This window comes from Chinchilla lanigera, unplaced genomic scaffold (genome assembly GCF_000276665.1).
Source record: "Chinchilla lanigera isolate Chin_1 unplaced genomic scaffold, ChiLan1.0 scaffold00001, whole genome shotgun sequence".
NCBI lineage: Eukaryota > Metazoa > Chordata > Mammalia > Rodentia > Chinchillidae > Chinchilla > Chinchilla lanigera.
Genome location: NW_004955402.1, coordinates 32481070 through 32500739, shown reverse-complemented (window position 1 = coordinate 32500739; position 19670 = coordinate 32481070). Strand labels below are relative to the sequence as shown.

The following is a 19670-nucleotide window of genomic DNA, read 5'->3' as shown; positions in this document are numbered from 1 at the left end:
CAGATAGGTTCAGGAAAAAGAAAGGACCTTCTTGGAGAGGTGTAAGTGCATGTGGTGTTGACTGCAGGAGGCTGGTCAGTGTCCCATGTCCTGGCCTCAGCTCTGCACTGACTATCTGTGTCAGACTCTTGTCAGAACTCTTCCCTTCTTTGAGCTCTGAAAGAATGATGCCATTGTACTGACCCCTGTGTCTCTCATAGTGTACTATCCAGTGTATTGTGTGACTAGTGGACGTTGCAGGTTAAGAAACGAACAGGCTTGCGAGAGCTGTGGGTGGAGTTGAATACGTTTGCATTTGGGAACTTAATGGGATTCTCCAGTTGTTATGAAAAGGTCTGCTTCCAACCCCACCCTCAAAAGGGACCTGCTGAATTTGGAATTAATAGCACATAATAGCCAGAAATCTTGTCCAGGAATTTTTATCTGGTGCTTACAAATCAAACAGCTGATAAGAGGCTTCAGAGATATTTCTGTGAGTTCATTTGCCTGGGTTCAAATAATGGTAGCAAAGCCATTTAACAGGCTGTTCACAAAAAGGAAAAGATACAAAGTATTACCGCAGGGAGATCTTTTGAGAAAGTGACTATGATGTTTATTCAAAAAAATCATACTACATATCTCACACCTGTAATCAGTCCTAGCACTCTGGGAATCTGAGGCAAGAGTATCATGAGTTCAAGCCCAGCCTGGGCAACTTAGCAGTACTGTCTCAAAACGAAAAAGGGCTGGGGATGTAGCTCAGTGCAGAGGCCTTCAGTTAAGTCCCCAGTACTGAAAAAAGAAAAGAAATATAATTATAGGAATTTAAAAATAGAAACAGGAAAATGTATATGGATCCACAGTTGATTAAGAATTATTTTTTTTGACAAGGCCGTGTTGAAACGTGAAAATATCAACACTGTGCTTCTGGGCTCTGGAGTGAACCACAAGAGCTTCGAAGAGAGGAGCACCAGTCACTTCAGATTTAGCAATGTCTTTTTTTTTTTTTTTTTTTTTTTTGTATTTCTGCATCAAAATGTTCATCCCCTACCCAGAAACATGCCTTGTTACATGAGCAAAAAGAGAAAGCATGAAAAATGTCAAGAAAAATAGCTACACTCACCATTCTCCCTTCCATCTTTGTTTTTGTTGGTGAGCCGTTGTAGTTGAAACTCCTCTTGGTCTTTGAGATAATCCTCACATAACTGTTTTGCTTTTGGGTATTATTTGAACATTTCCTTTGTTCAGCTCAGATAATGAAGGGTTTACACCAACCATCAAAACTGGACCTATGCATTGTTGTGAATGGCTCATCCCCCAGCTGATCACCATTGGCTCTGCTTTTTTTTTGAGTAGCAGTTGTTACCAGCCTATTTCAGGGCCATCAAATTATCTTAGATTAGCCAACAGACTTACCAGTTAAATCTAAAATGTGGAATTAGGAAAGTAGCTTAGTTCATCTCATGAAAACAACCCCATTTGTACTGTTGATCTTGGATCAGAAAAATTGAAAATAAGCCCATGTTCTAAGACCATGAAGAACAGCTCTGTTGATAAATTTTGATCCAGTGTTGTATATATGCTAGGCTTCCCTATGTTAAACATTATAATTAATGTTTTAATTTATATTCATTAATAAGTATTTCTTGTGAATGGTCTTGAGTTGTTTTGTTTCTCAGTAGGTACCATGTGGTAGATGCTCAATAAACATTTGAAAAACTTCTGACTTAACCAGAATTTCCAGTTAGCATGTGCAGTAGTCACCTAGAAAAAGTAGGGTTACTTTTTATCTTATAGCATCAGCACAGCTTCCTGTATCCTCCCTCTGTTCATCATGTATTTGTCCAAGGAGGCACAGCTGCTGCTGAGAGTCATGCATGAGAGATGCAGCTGTTTCATTCATTCGGCTGACATAATCAAGTCCCTGCTGTGTGCCAGGCACAGTGCTAGGTACTAGAACTAGAATATACATCTAAGCTACTTGCATCATTCATCTTTTGTTAAAAAAGAAAAAAAAAAAACCTCTTCTGCAGAGCCAGCAGAAGCAGAAACTTTCTAAAGGCCCTTACCTCCATGGCTGAGAAACTTACTTATCCATTATTATTATTATTATTATTATTATTATTATTATTATTATTGTTTTCCTTTGGATGCCTGAATCCAGGAATAGTAGTTGGTATAGCAGTCTCAGCTATTTAACTGTGAGATCACGTAGAAGCCTCACAAGAGTTTGTGCTTAGTGGGATTTAAGCTTGAGAAAGAAAGCGGCAGTAGAGTCTGCTGTGTGAATCATTCTGTGGATGGGTGCCTTGAGAGTGCCAGAATGAGTGAAGCATATATTAATGACCTTTATACATTTGACACTGAGTCTTTTGCTGTAAGAATTCATATTGCAATAATACAAGAAGTATCTTCTCCAGCATAGGGCCAAGGTGTGGAAAAAGTGGTTGGGATTTTTAGACATATGTCTACTGGGGAAAGCTTTCTAAAGAGGTATGAGAAACAGTGGTTCTCTTGCTAGGGGAGCTGGATTTGGACCAAAACAAAACAAACAAACAAACAAACAAAAAACTGGAGAAGAAAAAAACTGGAAAACAAAAGAATGAATAGCAGAAATCACAGAAAAAGAGAAGAGAGAACAAAGAGGAAAGGCAAAGTGAAAAAGCAGCGTGCAGGCCACGGTGCAGGAGGCTTCCTTCGCCTGGGACTGGGCTGGAGCATCACTCTGCATTTCCTTTCTTCTTTCCTCCTTCCTTCACTCCATTCCTCATTAAAAATATATATTTAAATGACATACTGGAGATTGAACCCAGAGCTTCACACTAAGCTATATTCCCAAGCCTATTAAAATTTTTTTCAGATAAGATCTTGCTAAGTTGCCCCCCAAGCTGAGTTTGGACTTTGAATTTGTGATTCTTTTGCCTAAGACCCCCAGACTCTGGGGATTACAGGCTGTCTTAGCTTTTTTTTTTTTTTTTCTGTTGCTGCTGAGCCAAAATGCCTGACACTCAAAGTTAAAGGGGAAAAGCTTTATTTAGCTTACAGTTTGTAGAGGTTTAGTCCATAATTGGCTGGCTTTAAGGTAGGGTGGCATGGCAGACACGCATTGCAGAGGAGAAACAGTTCATGGTGGACAGAACGTAGTAAAGCAAGTAAGAAACAGATAAGCCTCTTTCTGTCCCTTATGTATTGTACCTAGACTACTGAGAGTAGCTGTGCCAAACCAGTCAGTGGACTGATTTAGTAATCACACACCTTTACTCCCAGCATCACACACTCTAAATCCAGCCATCTCTAAAAAAGCCCCACTTATGACTGCATGAGGCTTTGAGGGTCGTCTAGACACAAACCATAACACAGACCTACGCCATGGCACCGACACCCAGCTTATTCTGTTCACTCTTAAAAAATATTTAGGGAATATGTGTCACAGTGTTAGGTGCTGGGAATTCATAGAGGCATACAATAGACTTTGTTCCTGCTCTCTAAGAATTTAAAGGCTTCTTAAGTGTGAGAGATGAGACAGATATTAAATAAGTGGATAGTTACAAATAGTTGGAAATATTATGGAAACAAAGGATAGAATGCTGGGAGAAGATAGTGGGATTCTTCCTGAAGAACAGTTGGCCCATTAAGGGGGCTTAAATAGGGACCATGCCACCTAACTGACATTTGTAACAGCTCTCCTAACTAACGTGTGAAATAGGCTGGAGTGTTCAGTTGTGTGCCAGGCCTGGGGACAGCAGGCAGCCTGAAATTCCAGAATCAGAAGTAGGCAGTGTGCCTGCCGCTTGGCGCCTGCTGTGTGGCCTGTACTGCCAGGCCCCGGACCTGGGAGCATGCATCACTCATTGTCGCTCCCTCCCCACCCCCTGGCACTGTCATTTGCCAGGCCTCCAGGGTCCTTGCTTGGCAGTAGCACATGCTGTTTCCAGTTACCCTCAGGAGCTGAGGAGGCCTCTGCCCTCTGGGATCTGAGCTTCCATTTAAACGCATTGATTTAATCACTGTTCCCGTCTTCGAGGCTGGAGGTGAAGGGAGAAAATGATTTCATCAGCTTTGACTTAAAAGAAACCTTAACTGTCAGGTGTCCTACTACCTGTGACTGTTGTGCAAGACCAGAGGGCCAGGGAAAATGCTGGATGTGACATTTCTTAGAATTGCCTCCTTGGATTCTGAGGCCTCAGTAAAAAGTGCTTTAGGAAATGTGAAGACCCTGATCCACTGGTGATAATTGTAAGGGCGGTCCGCCGCTGACCCGTTGCTCAGGGGTGTGGTTAATTTAACATTCGAGCCATAGCCTTTGTTCACCAGCTTTACCTTCATTTCAGGGAAATATAGAGCAGCAGATGAAGAAAAAATTAACCCATCTCCCTATCTGACTTGTGAGAGCTTCCCTCATGCCGTGGACTACATTCTCAAGCATCTGCTGTGAACGATGGTGTGGATGTGAAGGAACCTGAAATGCAGATTCATTGTCTGGTGTGGATCCTTCCCCATCTCAGCGCAGCACCAGTAGACACACAGCATTCAGCCTGGTGGCGTGTTAACCCTCTTTTATTGTGCATTAATTAGGAAGAACGGTATTGAATTGCAGCCAGCCACTAAGCCTTGCTAATCCCTTTTGTTTTGCTTTGTAAAAGAAGATGGGACCCAAAGAAAGAGAAAGCTGAGATTTTGTGCCATTCCTCTTAAAATATTCATCAGGTTCTCAAGGCTGGGTGGGAGACGCTCCTGTGGGGAATAGCAGTCTCTTCTGTCTCCTAGCTGAAAACCAGGAGGGGGATTCAGACTGTGAATAAAGTTGAGTGGTGGTTTTTAAATTATAAAGTGATGCGATGAAAAGTGCATTAGGCTGATGTTTTAATGTTGAGTTCAGTTGTGAAACTTAGCAGAAGTGCCAAGTGGAATACAAGACAGAAAGCAGCAAAACAAATTGTCCTTCAGACCAAGTGATCCAGTGAATTTGCTTTCACAGATGTCGATTTTCAACTGTATTCCCAGCACGGGTGACTTCTTTTTCTCTTCATTAGCAAGAGATGACTAATTTAAATTTAGAACCTGATTTTAATTTAAAATAATATTTCCATTAATAACCTATTCATTGCAGATACCTATTATACTGTGTAACAGTTGTTTTGGAAATTTTATGTAAAATTAAAACTATCAGTATTTTACAGATGTTTTAATTAGACATTGTTATTAACAGGAACAGTGCAGAAACTAAAATCAAGCCTTTAATGTCTTATAGACCAGGCATTTTTGAAGTTAGTGTCCACCAGGGTCCTATTAACTGTACATTTGCAAGATTTCATTATTTTTGCCTCTGACACTATGGGAAAATCTTTTAGAAGCTATTGGGACAGATTCAGGCTTTTATGTACTTGGTTACTACAGCTGTAAAATGAAATCTCGTCTTGTAGCATGGATTATTCTTCTCATGTTAAACCCACCCAAATGAAGGGGACTAAATAGGTAATGATTTTCCTAGTGCATTTGCATACTGTGATAATCCTAGGCCTTCGCAATTGTTTTACAGGGCTCTTGGGCATCGAATTATTAGAATGTAATTGTACATCATTGTAGTGTTCACCTTATTGAAGCACATGCTGATGTTAATGAGCTTTGGGTTTTGATGCTTGTTTAGAGATCAGCTTCATCTTCGATGGGAGGGAGCAAAGCTAAATAAATCATAGTTTGTTCCTGTTTTTGCAAAATGCCCCAACTTAGTACTTACACATCCTAGAATATAAAAGACAGATGTGATATGAGCACCACCCCAAGTCAACAGGGTGAATGGGGTGGCTGAGAGCAGAGCTCGGAGCCTGACCAGCGTGTACCTACATCTCACCTTGAACAAGTCAGCTGTACAGTGCCCATCATCCAGGGTCACTCTGAATAAACCCTGTATTAAGTACTTCAACTAGACCCGGGCAGGTAAGTACCGTTTACATGACACTGAATTGGTGTAACAGGACTGTCCATATTTCACAACCTGAAAAGGGCTGTATCAGTGGAGAAAGTCTTCCTGAGGATTACCAGAGAGATTGGGAGTTTCAGGGCAAAGCTGCATGTAGGAAGAAACCAAGCAAGCAGGGAGAAAGCCGTGCCTGCTGGGTAAACACCTTCAACTTTGTCCTGTCCTGGTACTGGGGCCAGTGATTTCTTGTCCAGGAAGTGTTTGCTAGTACTTACAAGAAATAATTTTGCCTCAGGATCCTTTCTAGTTGAGTAACTAAGGTAAATACCTAAGATATAACTCAGGAACAATATAGGAAGACACAGTTTTCCTGTCCTCTCCTCCATCTTACCTGCCTGCAAGATGCGCCAGCGTGCTTCCTCTTTGTTCCCAGGTGGCATTTGTCACGCTGCACTTAGGTCTTCACAGGGCTGACTCTCATCCTTTTTTTTTTTTTAAATTCATTGCAACACAAATAGGTACTCAAATAATTGCCAGTAAAAACTAAATATTACCGGAGTTTAATTCCAGAAGGCATAGCTATGGGTAGAGGTAGGATTGCCTTGTACTTGTTACCTTAAAAAGATGACCATAGGGGAGACCCTGTTAGAGACTAGAAAATAGTGAATGTGATGGTCTGGCATGGAAGTGGACATTATGGTGGATCAGCAGGAAACAGTGGCAGGAATTGGCGAGACCTTCTGAGGAAGTATACCAAGCCAAAAGAAATGGCTTCTATCCTTTTCTCCATTCCAAAGTGTTGCCTTGGGCCATGGAAATCTTAGCTAGAGATACTAATTTAAAGAACATTAGAGCTTCATAACTGACCTGTCCACATAGAGATCCATGAGAATAACTAAAAACCTTAAATCAAAATTGGTCTGAACACCAGTAAATTTTGGTCTCAGCTGGTTAGTGTGATGGGTCTCAGGAAGGAAATACAGTAGCTGAAGTATACAAAGGGCTTCCTTTTCCAGCCATCCTATAATTAAAAGCCTATCGTGTTGATTTTATGAACAGTGTCTGCATCTTTTACTGCAATCCTGTCCTAAACCAAGTGACACTGTACAACTACCAAGCTTCTGAGGGCCTCTGTTGTCACTAATGGGTGAGGAACATGTACTGTGAACCAGCCCCTGCACAGTATTCAGGGTGCAACACCAATTGGTGGAGGACAAGTGGTTCTACGTGCTTCACTGGCACCCGCAGAGTCAGCCACAGGCTTGCAGTAGCTCTAACTCCTCTCTTGCTACATTTGCCAGAGCTGATTGTAATGGCAAGGCGAGGAAAAGGGAAGCACTTCATTTCAGATGATAGTTGTCCAGACTTGTCCCAGTGCTGTCAGATAGTCTTTTAAAATAATAGGGTTGTCACTTCACCCTGAATCCCGCGTTTAAAAAATGGAATAGCGTGTCAGGCAGGGAAGTTAAAATCATCTATGTTTGTTGTGCTCAGTTGGTTTTGGATCAGTGGTTCATATGCGATGAAACTAAAGTCCTTCGCCACCAGTAATAATTCTTAAAACTGCGTTAATCTGTTCCACTAAAACACTCTGCTTCAAGTGGTAGGATCCCTTTTTTATATTAGCAGTTGTTTTCATAGGACCGTGTTTACATTATCACATTTATTTGGCATAAGTCACAAAGGCCTTTTTTCAGCATAAACACACAAGGCCTTTACTGACTTTTTTAATTATACCAGCCATCAAGGCCTGCTATCCAAGAGTATGTTGCCGTCTATGGGGCAGTAATGAGGCACCAGAGCACCAGAAATCATTCATCATGATATAAACTACATAGCTCTCAAGCAACTTTGAATACCTTTTTGCAGTGCTTACCTTCATGTCTTTCACATCTATACTGACTGTTTTACCAGCTGACATGCCTGAGAAAATCTAGTATGTATGAAATTCCATGGGTAAGCATGAGAAGATAGCAAGCAGACATAACTGGCTCTTGTGTATCTTCTAGTTGAGGGACTGAAGCATATAAAAATATGTCTGACAAGAGAAAGGGACCTGAAAAGGTCAAAATGTTTGTATAAGTCCACTGATGGAAGAGATCATATGCAGTGAGCTGAGTGCTCAGGAATAGGAGTCAGAACTTCCGAAGCAAATACAGGATTCAGGTAGATTTTGGCCTATGCCACCTTAAAGAATGCTTCATTCAGTAGCAGTGAAGAAAAATACCTCAGTGCCGGGCGTGGTGGCACACGCCTGTAAACCCAGCACTCTGGAGGCTGAGGCAGAAGGATCATTGCGAGTTCAAGGCCAGCCTGGGCTACAAAGTGAGCTCAAGGCCAGCCTCAACTGCATAGTGAGACCCTGTCTCAAAAAGACAAAAAAAAGGAACCTCAGTAATGGAGCTTGCATTTGAGACAATAAAGCACATACACATAGATGCAACCTAATAAAATCAGAAATCTATAAATGATGAAAAAGTCAATAAAACTAAGGTTGGGGTTATCTGACCTAAGTATGGTCCATCATGGTGATCTAAGTAAAGTGTGGGAACAAGTCATGTGATTTCTAAAGGTTGTGGTTAAGCTTAGTTGCCAACATTTGAGAAGTAGATTAAAATGCAAATCAATTACTAGGTTTTCTAGAAAGATTGGAAATGCTGACAATATTGGGTCCGCTTTCTTTCGTCTGAGACTGATCACTCCCTGCCTTTCAGAGAATAACTGCCCTCGGCATTTCACCATGTCCCCATTATTCCTTTTCCTACCACCGGCTTTACTCATTTAGCTCGTTTCTTGTTTTTATAAGGCGCTTCAGTTCTAACCTCTGCTCTAGAAGAAAATAGCTCATGTTGAGTTAAATTTTCATCCAACTATGTACCAACCTCCCATATGAATTATACATACTTTTAAAAAAGCTATATAGATACTGTATGGTAGATTAATCATGTTAGTTGATCTTTCTCAAAGTTCCACTAAAATAAAAAGAAGCTGCCCCTTCCCAGGGTCATGATGGGCAGCAAGATGGCGTCTGCCGGCTGGGTTGTCCAGGTAGTCAAGCCACACACACCATTAAGAAGGTTCCCTGACAGAAGAGACAGTCCTAAACCCGATGTATCAGAAGCTTTGAGATAGCAGGGATCCCATCTCACTCTTCTGTAATTTCACAGCATTCTAAGGGGAGTAAATCACCAGAGCTGCTGATACATCCAGGTCCACCAGACACTGCAGAAATCATAAAAACACTACCTCGGAAGTATAGAAGGAAACAAATATCTCAAGAGGAAATGGAGTTTATCCAACGTGAGGTCCAGAATAATGATTGTGGCTGCTGTTTGTCATCAGACAAAAGAATTATCATGAAGGACTTCCAAAATGACATGAAAAGTTGTATATTAAATAACCTTAATAAATACTCTGCAAAAAAAAATACAGAAAATTTAGATGGATACCTGGATCTTCTAATTTATGTAGCTTGGTCATTTTCTCCACAAGCTTACCTAATTGTTTATATACTTTGTACTTATTAAAGCATACATTTGGAAGTATTAGCCTATTAATCTACTCTTGATTTTCAAGTAATAACTGTCAAACTAGGAAAAGCACACAATGTCTGGTAAACTTTAGATTTCCTATGATGTCACTTTTCTTACTCGGTTTAGAATAGAAAAAACTTACTAGATAGAATTACTGCATTAGGGAAGTAGTTTTCCTGAAATTAGAAGAGGATTGGTAAAATAACATCAACATTATTCTTAATTCTGTAACATTTTTTCATTCACAAGGTTACTGGAGTAAGCTGGTGTAAGCATATCTTACTGTAGATAGTATATAACCAATGACTGAGATGAAGACCTGGGACACAATTTTAAAAAGTGTACTTGTAACCTTTATTCAGAAAAAAAAAGTCAGTATAAAATGGAAAATAAGAGATCAAAATGAATATAGACAAGAATAAATGTAACAGTGGAAATTTCAGTTTATGTTTGGGGAATGTTAATGTCTTATTCTTTGGGTTTTTTTTATTTTGTGTGTGATCATGTGTGCAAATCCTGATGACCTGTTAACTTTCTCAAACAATACCTGAAAACCTCATAAAGTCAACCTATATATTCGCTTATGAAGTCAAGCTATGCAACTTTAATAGGGCCTTCCTCTGCCAAGGGAAAGGAAAACCTCACAATGCTAAATAAATTCTTTTCCATATCTGTGATGAAAAAAAATAAAAAGGAATAAAGTTAAAAATGCACAAGACCAACTAACAAGAGAATGTTAGAGCAGGCATTGTGGACAAGAAGATAATTTGGAAGATGGAAAGTAAATGGAGTGTTAACTGAAATCAGCAAAAAAAGAAAATACAACCAAATTTCACCCTGTAGAATGACCTCAAAGATGAGTCTTAGAGTTATAAGATGGAGAGGAGGAGAGGTGTGAGGCAGGGATGAAAAGTGAGGAATTGGTTAAGAGTTGGTAAACAGACTCGTGGAATTTCTAGAAACCATCTCCTGCTGAGAAACCAGATGACTTCTCAAGCCAAGGCAGGAAAATGGCGGTTTTCTACTATTCTCTGGAAAACAGAACCATGGTTTTGAGTTAAGGTTTTGAGGACAATGGATATGGCAGTAGACAAGGGTAAGATGAGGACTAAAATCAAGAATTTGGTACAATCAGCCTACTCTATGGTGGTTCTCTGGTCCTTTTTCCCCTAGAACTCCAGGACCACAGGAAGTGGAGAGTGAATTGAAAATGTATGTGTTATGTTTTAGCCATTTAGAGAAGCAGACTGATGGGTGTCAGACAGATTTGAGAACGTGTTACAAGAAAAATGCAAGAGTAGACTTGTAGAAAAAATTTTTATTCAAAGTGAAGATACCAGTTTACAGATGAATGCAACAGGAAATTGTTGATCAAAATTTTGTGGAGTAAGACAAATCTCCATCGCTTGGCATAATAGCACATATAAATGTAATTGAAATCACCAATATGTTGCTGACATCTGTGATGAAAAATTAATGAAAATATCCTCTATTTCCACAAAATACAGTTGTGCAGATTATTACCCTGTTTTGAAATCATTTTTTCTGTTCCAATCATGATGTTCTCTCACCCATCCTAATAACCTAGGACACCTCTGTGGTTGATCTCGTGGCCTGGTCAGGGAAAGTGTGATTTCAAACAGACTCGAATTCTCTTTGCCAGGCTGAGTATCTCTGAGTCAGATTCTTTGCTGAAGGCTTGGTGTGAGCTAGAACATCCAAAAAGTCAGCCGTGGTCACTGTATCCAACTGGATCCCAGGTATATGGCTGCTCCCTGTATAAAAACACAATGGTAACAGCACAACAATCAAGCTCATAGTGATCAATGCTCTTGAAAGGCTAATAGACCTTCTTTCAGGACAATGCATAATGCAGTATTCTTAATGGTTAATGCAGCACAAGGCAAGGCTAAAGAGAGCTATGGAAAAAAATTCTTTAATGTGCAACTGATTTAGCCCCTGAAGCCCAGAACAATCCCCCAAAAGTGACTTAAATGTATTGTTATCAAAGTATTATTTAATATTTATATAGTGCCTCAAATGGATCCAACCCAACCTCAGTGTGTGCCAGAGAAATAAAAGCTCAGACCCTAAGGAGTTCATCAGCTGTGGGCAAAGTCAGTCTAAAATGACCCTATAAGAAGAGTAAGCTGAGTGCAAGAGGGATGATTTGAAGGACAAATATGCTACAAGTGTAAAAGGCCACCAAAAATGGGCACCAGGCTCCATCTGCTGGTGAGAGTTGGATTGTTAAACACATTTCTCTCCCAGAAAATCTTCATGGGTGTCCCAACCATACCCGCCTGGTGATTTTCAAGTGCACTGAAGATCTTCCTCACAGGTCGCATGGCTGCTTCCCTGCAGACCAGCTTAATGTCCGAGCCTGAGTAGCCCTCCGTCTCCTGAAATAGCCACAAACCCAGCCATTGGTCAACAAGCAGAATGCTGGTCGCCAGGGCATTCTTAGAGCAGCGTTTAGATTCTGTGTCTGTCATATATAGACACTGCATGAAAACCTCCAGGCAGGTAAAGCTGGAGGAAGAGATGCTGCTAACAAGTCTGGATAACCTAAATATCAGGGCAGTAACTTCCTAACACCACCTGAATATGTCATAAAATACTGGTGGAGGAATGAACTATTGAGTAAAAGCCTATTGAGGCCTGTGCCCAAGGCCAAACAAATATGATATATATTTTTGTTCTTGTAAATAAGACATTTCTGCCATTGAGGAAATTCAGAGAACTTCATGTGCAAGTATACTCTCAAAGCAGGTAATACATCTACAATACTCTGGGAGTGGGTACCGATGATAATGGGGGTAAAGAGACATGTACCTAGTGCTTTTGTGTTTGGGAAAGACCTAATTACCACAGCAGAACTCCGTGGCTTATCAACTACCCATTTCACACATGGGGAACATGAGGCTCAGCAAATACACAGCTAATTAGCCGCAGGGCCAAGATTTGACCATAGGTTCTCTGAATCTAAATTTCATGCTGTTGCCCCCAGCTTGCATTGTTTCTGCCTGAAAGTCCCCAAGTGACAAGGAAGGAGATCATTCTTTCATGAAGAAGCCTGCTGCTTTGCTAGGGCAGCGTGGGATCTTTTCTAAGTATCACAAGGAAGCAGCTCCTTTCAAAACCCTGCCTCAGAACTGTTATGTGTTAGATTCGTGGCCCACGAGTGCCTCCCTCCAGGGACGCCCACCTGGCTCAGCACACTGTACTCGAGTTCTGTGTGAAGCTCCAGGGCTCTGCTTTTGCTCACAGGTGGCAGCCAGTGGTGGATCATGGCCTGCCTGGCTTCTTGGCTGGGGAGGTCAACCAGGATCCTCTTCTCCAGGCGGCGTAACATGGCACAGTCCAGCTCCCTGACATGGCAACAGAAGCAGAGGAATGGGATGAGGAGATAAACGGCAACAGCTGTACTTTAAAAACAATTTAGCCTTGCAGGAAGCATTCTGCATTTTAACTATTTTAACTCTACCTCTGTGCCAGAGTGGATAGGACAGTTCCTTGTGTTGTTTTAAGGAAGAACTGGTAAAAGAACAAATAAAAGAAGGAAGGAAGGGTAAGAGAAAGGAAGGGAGGGAGGGAAAGGGGAAAGAAAGAATAAAGGAAGTATAAGAGGATAGAAGGGAGAGGAGGAGAGATGGAAGAAATGAAAAGGAGCAATCTCAACTCGTGTAGAGGAGGTAATTTTAGATGACAGGAAAGGGGATCCAGCTAACAACTAAACACAGGAGTATTCTCATTGCAGTTGTAATACGAATTACTGAATCTGATCTTTCCAAGGAGTAAATTATTCCTGACAACTTGAGCACTCTGGGAAGAATATTAACTCTCTTGAAATTCTTACCTATTTTGGAGTGAAAGACCACCTCACTCCACTGCTCTGGTGAACTCGCTCACCAACGTGCTTCTTCCTGGGTGTTTTCCATTGTAAAGCAAACATCTTCCCCTGGCGGGTATTAAGCATTTTTGTACAAGACTTTGACACCATGTGAACACCCGGTTCCCATTCTCTTTCAATTAATAATTTTAACATCTGTTAATGATCTTTATTGGAAGCAGTTGTTTTCATGAGAGGTGGCAAGTGGTGATTTTGAAAATCCTTTTATTCCAAATGTATTATTTGGAATCATGTAATTTATGATGTTAATTATATGAAATGGAGAATTTCCTCAACTGAGACTATTTGGTTGTTCGAGATTACCATTCCTACCAATAATAGTTTGAGTGTGAGTTTGTGAAAATTTCAAGCTCTAAAAGAGAGAGAAACATGCTTTTCTAGTATAAATTAGGAAATGCTTGTGTGTTGATTCATCTTAACCATTAAGAGAGTAACAATGAAAACACTGTCGCCAGATGCTTCTCACTCAAACACTGACAATGTCCTAAGCTTCCTCTTACTTTTCTTACTCTTATTCTAAATTAATGTCATATTTCCTTTTAAATTGGAAAAGTGAAAACATGCTTCCAGGGAGTATATCAAAATCCTAAGTCAGAATGAACAGATTTCTGAAAAGACATTCTCTTTTCTTCACTTGTTATCCTTCTATCTTGAACTGAAAAGCCATAGGGGAAACCGCATGGGAGAAGGGTGCCTTACCAGCAACGTCAGTTACCAATTTCTTTTCTGCATTTGTTTGTTCTTTATCAACTTCACCCAGTTGAAATTCATCTCACATCAGAGATTCTGCCATCTCTTTTTCTGCACAACCTACCCTCTGTCACAGCCAACATTTATATTTGAGGCACAAGGTCAAGCATAAGAAGAAAACTATGCTTCATGGCAGAACTTTACCTAGTGCTTTACCTAGTGATGTATTTGTCTTTGCCTCAGATGGCTTCCCTCTGCACACATACTCTGGGTGTGATGTGCAACCAGCAGGTACCAATAGTGATACCACCCATTTGAACTGGTCAGTTCCCCTGCCACACCAGTTGTTCAATACTCTGAACTTTATTCCTGCTTGTAACCAGCAAAAATACATTATCCTTCATACTCAAGGACTTCCCACATAAGGCCGTATGTGTTATTAAGGGTTAACAAAACACTTCATTGTTGGTGAACTTTAATTTACATAAGTCTACACTTAAAGTTGAAGTGGTGAGCACTTCTGCTTCCTCCTGAAGCCTCCGTAAACTAACACCAAAGGGGTCTATAAATGGCATAAACCTACAAAAGCAAAGACAATAGAAAAATTTGTAGCAATGAAAATTTAAAAGCTGAAAAACATAACAGCAAGTAAAATCCAACATACCAAACCTGGGAAGAGGATTGCTAAAGAAAGTTAAAAAACAATTTGATTTGAATCACAGGATCCCAAAGAGATTTGGGTTTGACATTATCTTGTAACTTTCCAGCTGAGGTGAAGGTGGGTTGAAAATAATGAGATTAGTGAAAGTCTTTTAGAAATGATTAGATCACAGATTTCTTCCCCACCTTCAGTGGCAGAAAGCATTGCTTTCCCCCTACCCTGGCAGAGGGTCTCTGGACTGGGAAACATCAGGCACAGATAAGAATAGAGTACTATATTGAGACCAGGAAGAGGACATGAAAATCTTACTTCATTAAGCAGTGAGAAACCAGCTTTCTGCCTCTAGAACACTGGCAGCCAAGCTTTTATTTTCCAGGCAGGAGAATGCAAGCATGTCCCCCTGGCACTTTGATCAGCCAAAGAAAAAAGATTAAGCGACATTGCTATTGGGAGATCCCCAAAGCAATATCCCAGCCCAGTCCTTCTATGTGGCACCCACAGTTAACAAACCTTTTCCCATGCACAGAGTTTCACACAGGATTTGTGTGTCTGTGTGTGTCTCTCCTATAAACATGAGCAGGCAGCAGAGGAGATCCACCTCTACGAAATTTCTCTAACATGAAGATAGAGTCCAAAGCAAGTGATCAGCAAGAGAAAAGAATCCTGAAGGAAACAGAATCCTTCAGGGAAACTGAAAAATTACTATTCTCAGAGACATGTAAGAAAATATTGCACCCATGAAACAAGAACAGGATGCCATTTATAAATAACATTCAGAGAAAAAAAATACAACTTGGGAAACCAAATATAAGAAGACAAAGCTGCAGAAGCCTCCCAGAGAGTAGGGCAAGAAAGACTCAGGAATTCTAGGAAATATTTTTGTATATTTGAAATATTAATGAAAACTAATGCTTAAATAGCACTAAGTGGCAGGCACTGCTTTAGTCATTTTAAAGATGTTAATTCATTTAAGTCTCATTTAAGTAGGTGCTTGTTATGGTTTGGGGATTTATTTTGCAAGGGGAAACAATATAATACAGGACATATATTTTATAGGATTATAATAGTCATCCAAAGAATCATATACAAGACAGTGCAGGAAATCTGTCCACACAGTAGAGACCAAAGAATCCAGCTGAGGGCCTGGATCCCACAGAAATGTCCTGCATGAGTCCAGCTGAGGACCTAGAGCTCATAACAATGCCTCCCATGAATCCAACTGGAGGCCTAGAGCTCATAATAATATCTCATGCAGGCCTGTTTCACGGATCTGTGCTGAGAAGGCCCAAAGGTCAGTGGTGGAATCTAGGAAGTCTGTGCCAACAGGATGAAGGATCTGTGCTAGCAGGCTGAGGGACCTACACTGGAGCCAGAAAGCAATGCACAAAGAAAGAACCAGAGCTCCCCCGAAAAGTACCACAGCCATCCTCAGCAACAATGAGGTCCTGAGCTTCTCCGATAAAGACAGCTGAGTTCTCATTAGATAAGCCAATGCAGCAAGCTTCTCCAGGAGACTGGCAGTGCACCATCTTCCCCTCCAGAGCCAGGAAGCGATGATCAGAGTGAGGACCAGAGCTTCCCCAAGGTTAACCAAAGCCATTCTCAGAGCCAACAAGGTCCCAAGCTCCTCAGAGGATGAAAACAGCCAAGTTCCTCAGGAAAGCCAACATGACAAACTCCTCCAACAGAACCAACAGCTCCTTACAACTTCTAGCAGCTCCCAACAGCCTTTCTCAGTTCCCAACTGCCTTACTTCTTCTCCAGCTCTGCTCTTATACTGCTGACAACAATCCCCAGGTGGGCCTTCCACACCCAGCACCGCACTTACTCAGTTCAGCTGGGGGTTATAATTTGACCACCAGTTGTCAATCCACTACAATGCTAACTCCATTTTGAAGATGAGGAACTGAGGCTAGGCAAGGTTAAATAACTTCCATGAGGCCCAAAAGCCAGTGAATGTGACATGGGGCTCTCACTCTCACAGTGAGGTTCTGGAGCCCAGACTTCTCAGCAGCATTGTGAGATTTTAAAGGAAAACATTGCAATGCCTTTAAAATTCTGAGGAAAACCTAATTTCCCATGAAAAAATCTGTATCTTGGTGAAACTATCAATGAAGTTAGAAGAGAGAATGAAGATATTTTCAATATGCAAAGTGTAAAATAGAATTAACTTCTGTATCTTTTATCAGGAAAATACTGGAGGACTCTGCAAAGGAAGAAAGCACCAAATCAAAGGGGTAATCTGGGATCCAAGGACAAGAGGGTTTGCCAGAGAAAGAGCAGGAGATCCAAGGTGGTGAGGCAAGAGCCCTGGCTCTCCTCTCTGTAGCAGGTCCAGAAGACAAGCAGTTCTGGTAGGAGAGCTGGTATGGAGACTCTGGAAAACTTGTCTGCAAGGAGATGAAACAGACAGGATGATGTATCGGAAAGTATCAAGCATCAGTTGAGACAAGCCAGCAAGCATGGATTGATAAGGCATATGAACCACACTGAAGGCACAGAGACCCCACAGCCTGGCCTGGCAGCCTTCTGCCCACTGCTGGACGAACTGTACAACATCCCTGGCCACACTGACAGCGTATGTGAGCCACAGTGCCTACTTTTTGTTGTCTCCATCCCAACCAGAGTGGTTCCTTCATAGGAAGACCAGAATGCTCTAGGAAAACAAAGTCCTGTAGAGGGAGGTGGGAAAACAATCCTTCACCATAGATGTCTGTATTGATCAACTAATGCCCTAAAGCAAGAGATTTACCTCCAAACTGCTTGTGGGCATAAAATAAGTGCAACTCTCTGACAGCCAGGCCTGATGAATGCACTTTTAATGACATCAATAATAATAGAATCATACAAGGGAGGAAACAAAGGACAAATGGAATGTACCCAAGAATCATTCTTTATGCCAATATATTTATATAAAAGATGTAACCTGCGGTGTCCAGAAAACATTCCCCTCAGCTTCTGCACTTTGATTTTCATGGGGGAGAGGTGCTAGGGACCAAATCAGGACTAGGCGAGCACTCTACCACTAAGCTAAATCCCTGCCCTGTGTGCTTTGATTCTTTACACTAGCTATTCTGTTCTGTCTGCTTCTTGCTAGTTATTTGGTACTTTTATCACCTGAGAAGGCAAAATGACCAGCAAGCATGGACTGATAAAGCATATGAACCACACTGAAGGCACAGAGGCCCCAGAGCCCGGCCTGGCAGCCTTCTGCCCACTGCTGGGTGAATTGTACAACATCCCTAGCCACACTGACAGCTTATGTGAGCCACAGCGCCTTGCACCTGGCCAGCTGAGTACCTGCATAAGACCCCAAGCCACCTTTGTTAGCCCTTGGCCAGCCTTCCCTGCTAAGCTGTGTGGTTCTTGGAAAAGAGATCATTCCAAATCTTACAGAATATAGATATCAAACATGATCTATGTTTGTTCCTTTGGTAGTTAAAATATATTAAGGTTAAATTATGTTGTTTATGGTAAGAGAAAAGCAAAGTTCAGTTTTGTAAGCAAAGTCTTGCAGTCCATCTATAAGCATGAAGAGGGCAGTCACGATAACCTTTGAAGAGCAGATGAAGAATTGTAACGTTCCTTAGTAGATAATGGGGAATTAGTGATGCCATTGACGGTTCCTTTGCCTTCCACCGTGAGCCACTCTTCAGTGGGCTGCTACCTGTACATTTTCCACTTCGACTGAGCTGGTCTGCTTGCCAATCTCTCAGTCTCTTTTGCCAACTGTTATGGCTTATGTCTAGATGTCCCTGTAAGGCTCAGTTTGGACCTGACTCTCCCAATACCCAACCTGTCTGCCAGCAGAGGCACTGTTCTCAGCTCAACACTGGTGCTCTTGGCAAACACAGGATGTCTTAAAAGAGGTGAGGTGGAACATGGAACCTTACAAGCAGCTGGACATCTAAAGACACCCAAGCATTCACACTGGACACCTCAAGGACTTTGCCCACCGAGGCATGAAACAGCCAGAGAATTTTGACCACTGAAGTTTACTAAGATCTTCCAACCTAATGTTCCTGGCTTTCCTTGAAGCCATATTAAAAAAGAAAGGCCCACTTTTCTCTGCTCCTGACAGATTTCCCTTTTTGCCCTCTATCTGCCTCTGCCCAGGCACAATAAATTCCATACCATGTTGCTTTTACACAGCCCGGTAGTCTTGGCTGGTCTCTGCCTCACAACCTTCCTTACAGCCCCTCCAAAGCCTCATGCAGTCATAAGTGGGGGCTTTTTCAGAGGTGGCCGGATCCGAAGTGTGTGATGCTAGGATTGACTCGTGGTGCAGTGCTGGGATCGAGGGCACTAGGATTAAGGGTACTTGTCCTAAGTAGCCTGGATAAGACATAAGGGTTAGAAAGAGCTGTGGTCACCCCCTGTTGCTTTGCTACAGTCTGCCCACCATGAACTGTTTCTCCTCTTCAATGCCTGTCTGCCACGCCACCATACCATGCCTTTGAGCCAGCTGATTATAGACTGAAACTTCTATAATTGTGAGCTAAGTAAACATTTTCTGCTGTAACTTTGGATGTCTGGTATTTTGTCTCAGCAATGAGATAAGTAACTATGATACCAACCAAAGTCTGGGTTTCTACTCCATCTTTTTTCTTCATGTGGAACTCTCACTTGGTGTAAAGAGATTTATCGAAAGTCAAGTCATTCTTACAGGCCCAAATCAAGTGCTCTGTACCAAATAAAGGCTTTTTTGGTAAAAATATTTGTGATAAAAAATTTTGTCTTTTCCCTGTGTGACTTTATTTTACTTATTGTCTGTACCAATGACCTGGTGCTGGCTATACCTCAGCTCAGGTTTATTTGTGTTTATAGTTCATGATTGCCCAGTTTAATTGCCAGCTTCCAGAGGCAAAGGATTATAGATCATAGGTCTTAGATTCCTTCTCCCTTCAGGCAGAATATTCAATATTCTATGTGCTCAGGAAATACTACTCAGGTGGATGGATGAATGGACTTTAG

The 19670-nt window shown here is 41.4% G+C and overlaps 2 protein-coding genes and 1 pseudogene across 8 annotated transcripts in view; 2 read left to right on the top strand and 1 right to left on the bottom strand.

The window, feature by feature from the left end:
- Hdhd2 (haloacid dehalogenase-like hydrolase domain containing 2) overlaps positions 1–5687 on the top strand; it is a 34232-nt gene extending 28545 nt beyond the window's left edge. For all 4 annotated transcript variants that reach the window (XM_013510503.1, XM_005372887.2, XM_013510504.1 and 1 more), the window contains exon 7: positions 4311–5687. In XM_013510503.1, coding sequence (XP_013365957.1) covers positions 4311–4414 — 104 coding nt within the window. In that variant the 3' untranslated portion in view covers positions 4415–5687. The remainder of the gene's footprint in view (positions 1–4310) is intronic.
- A 2525-nt stretch (positions 5688–8212) lies between these two features.
- LOC102006407 lies at positions 8213–9877 on the top strand (annotated as a pseudogene).
- Positions 9878–10730: 853 nt separating this feature from the next.
- Katnal2 (katanin p60 subunit A-like 2) overlaps positions 10731–19670 on the bottom strand; it is an 82016-nt gene continuing 73076 nt past the window's right edge. For 2 of the 4 annotated variants that reach the window (XM_005372884.2, XM_013510496.1), the window contains 3 exons: positions 12641–12803; positions 11732–11834; positions 10731–11207 (listed from right to left, as the gene is read on the bottom strand). In XM_005372884.2, coding sequence (XP_005372941.1) covers positions 11068–11207; positions 11732–11834; positions 12641–12803 — 406 coding nt within the window. In that variant the 3' untranslated portion in view covers positions 10731–11067. The remainder of the gene's footprint in view (positions 11208–11731; positions 11835–12640; positions 12804–19670) is intronic. The other 2 variants (XM_013510499.1, XM_013510502.1) reach the window with 2 other exon arrangements.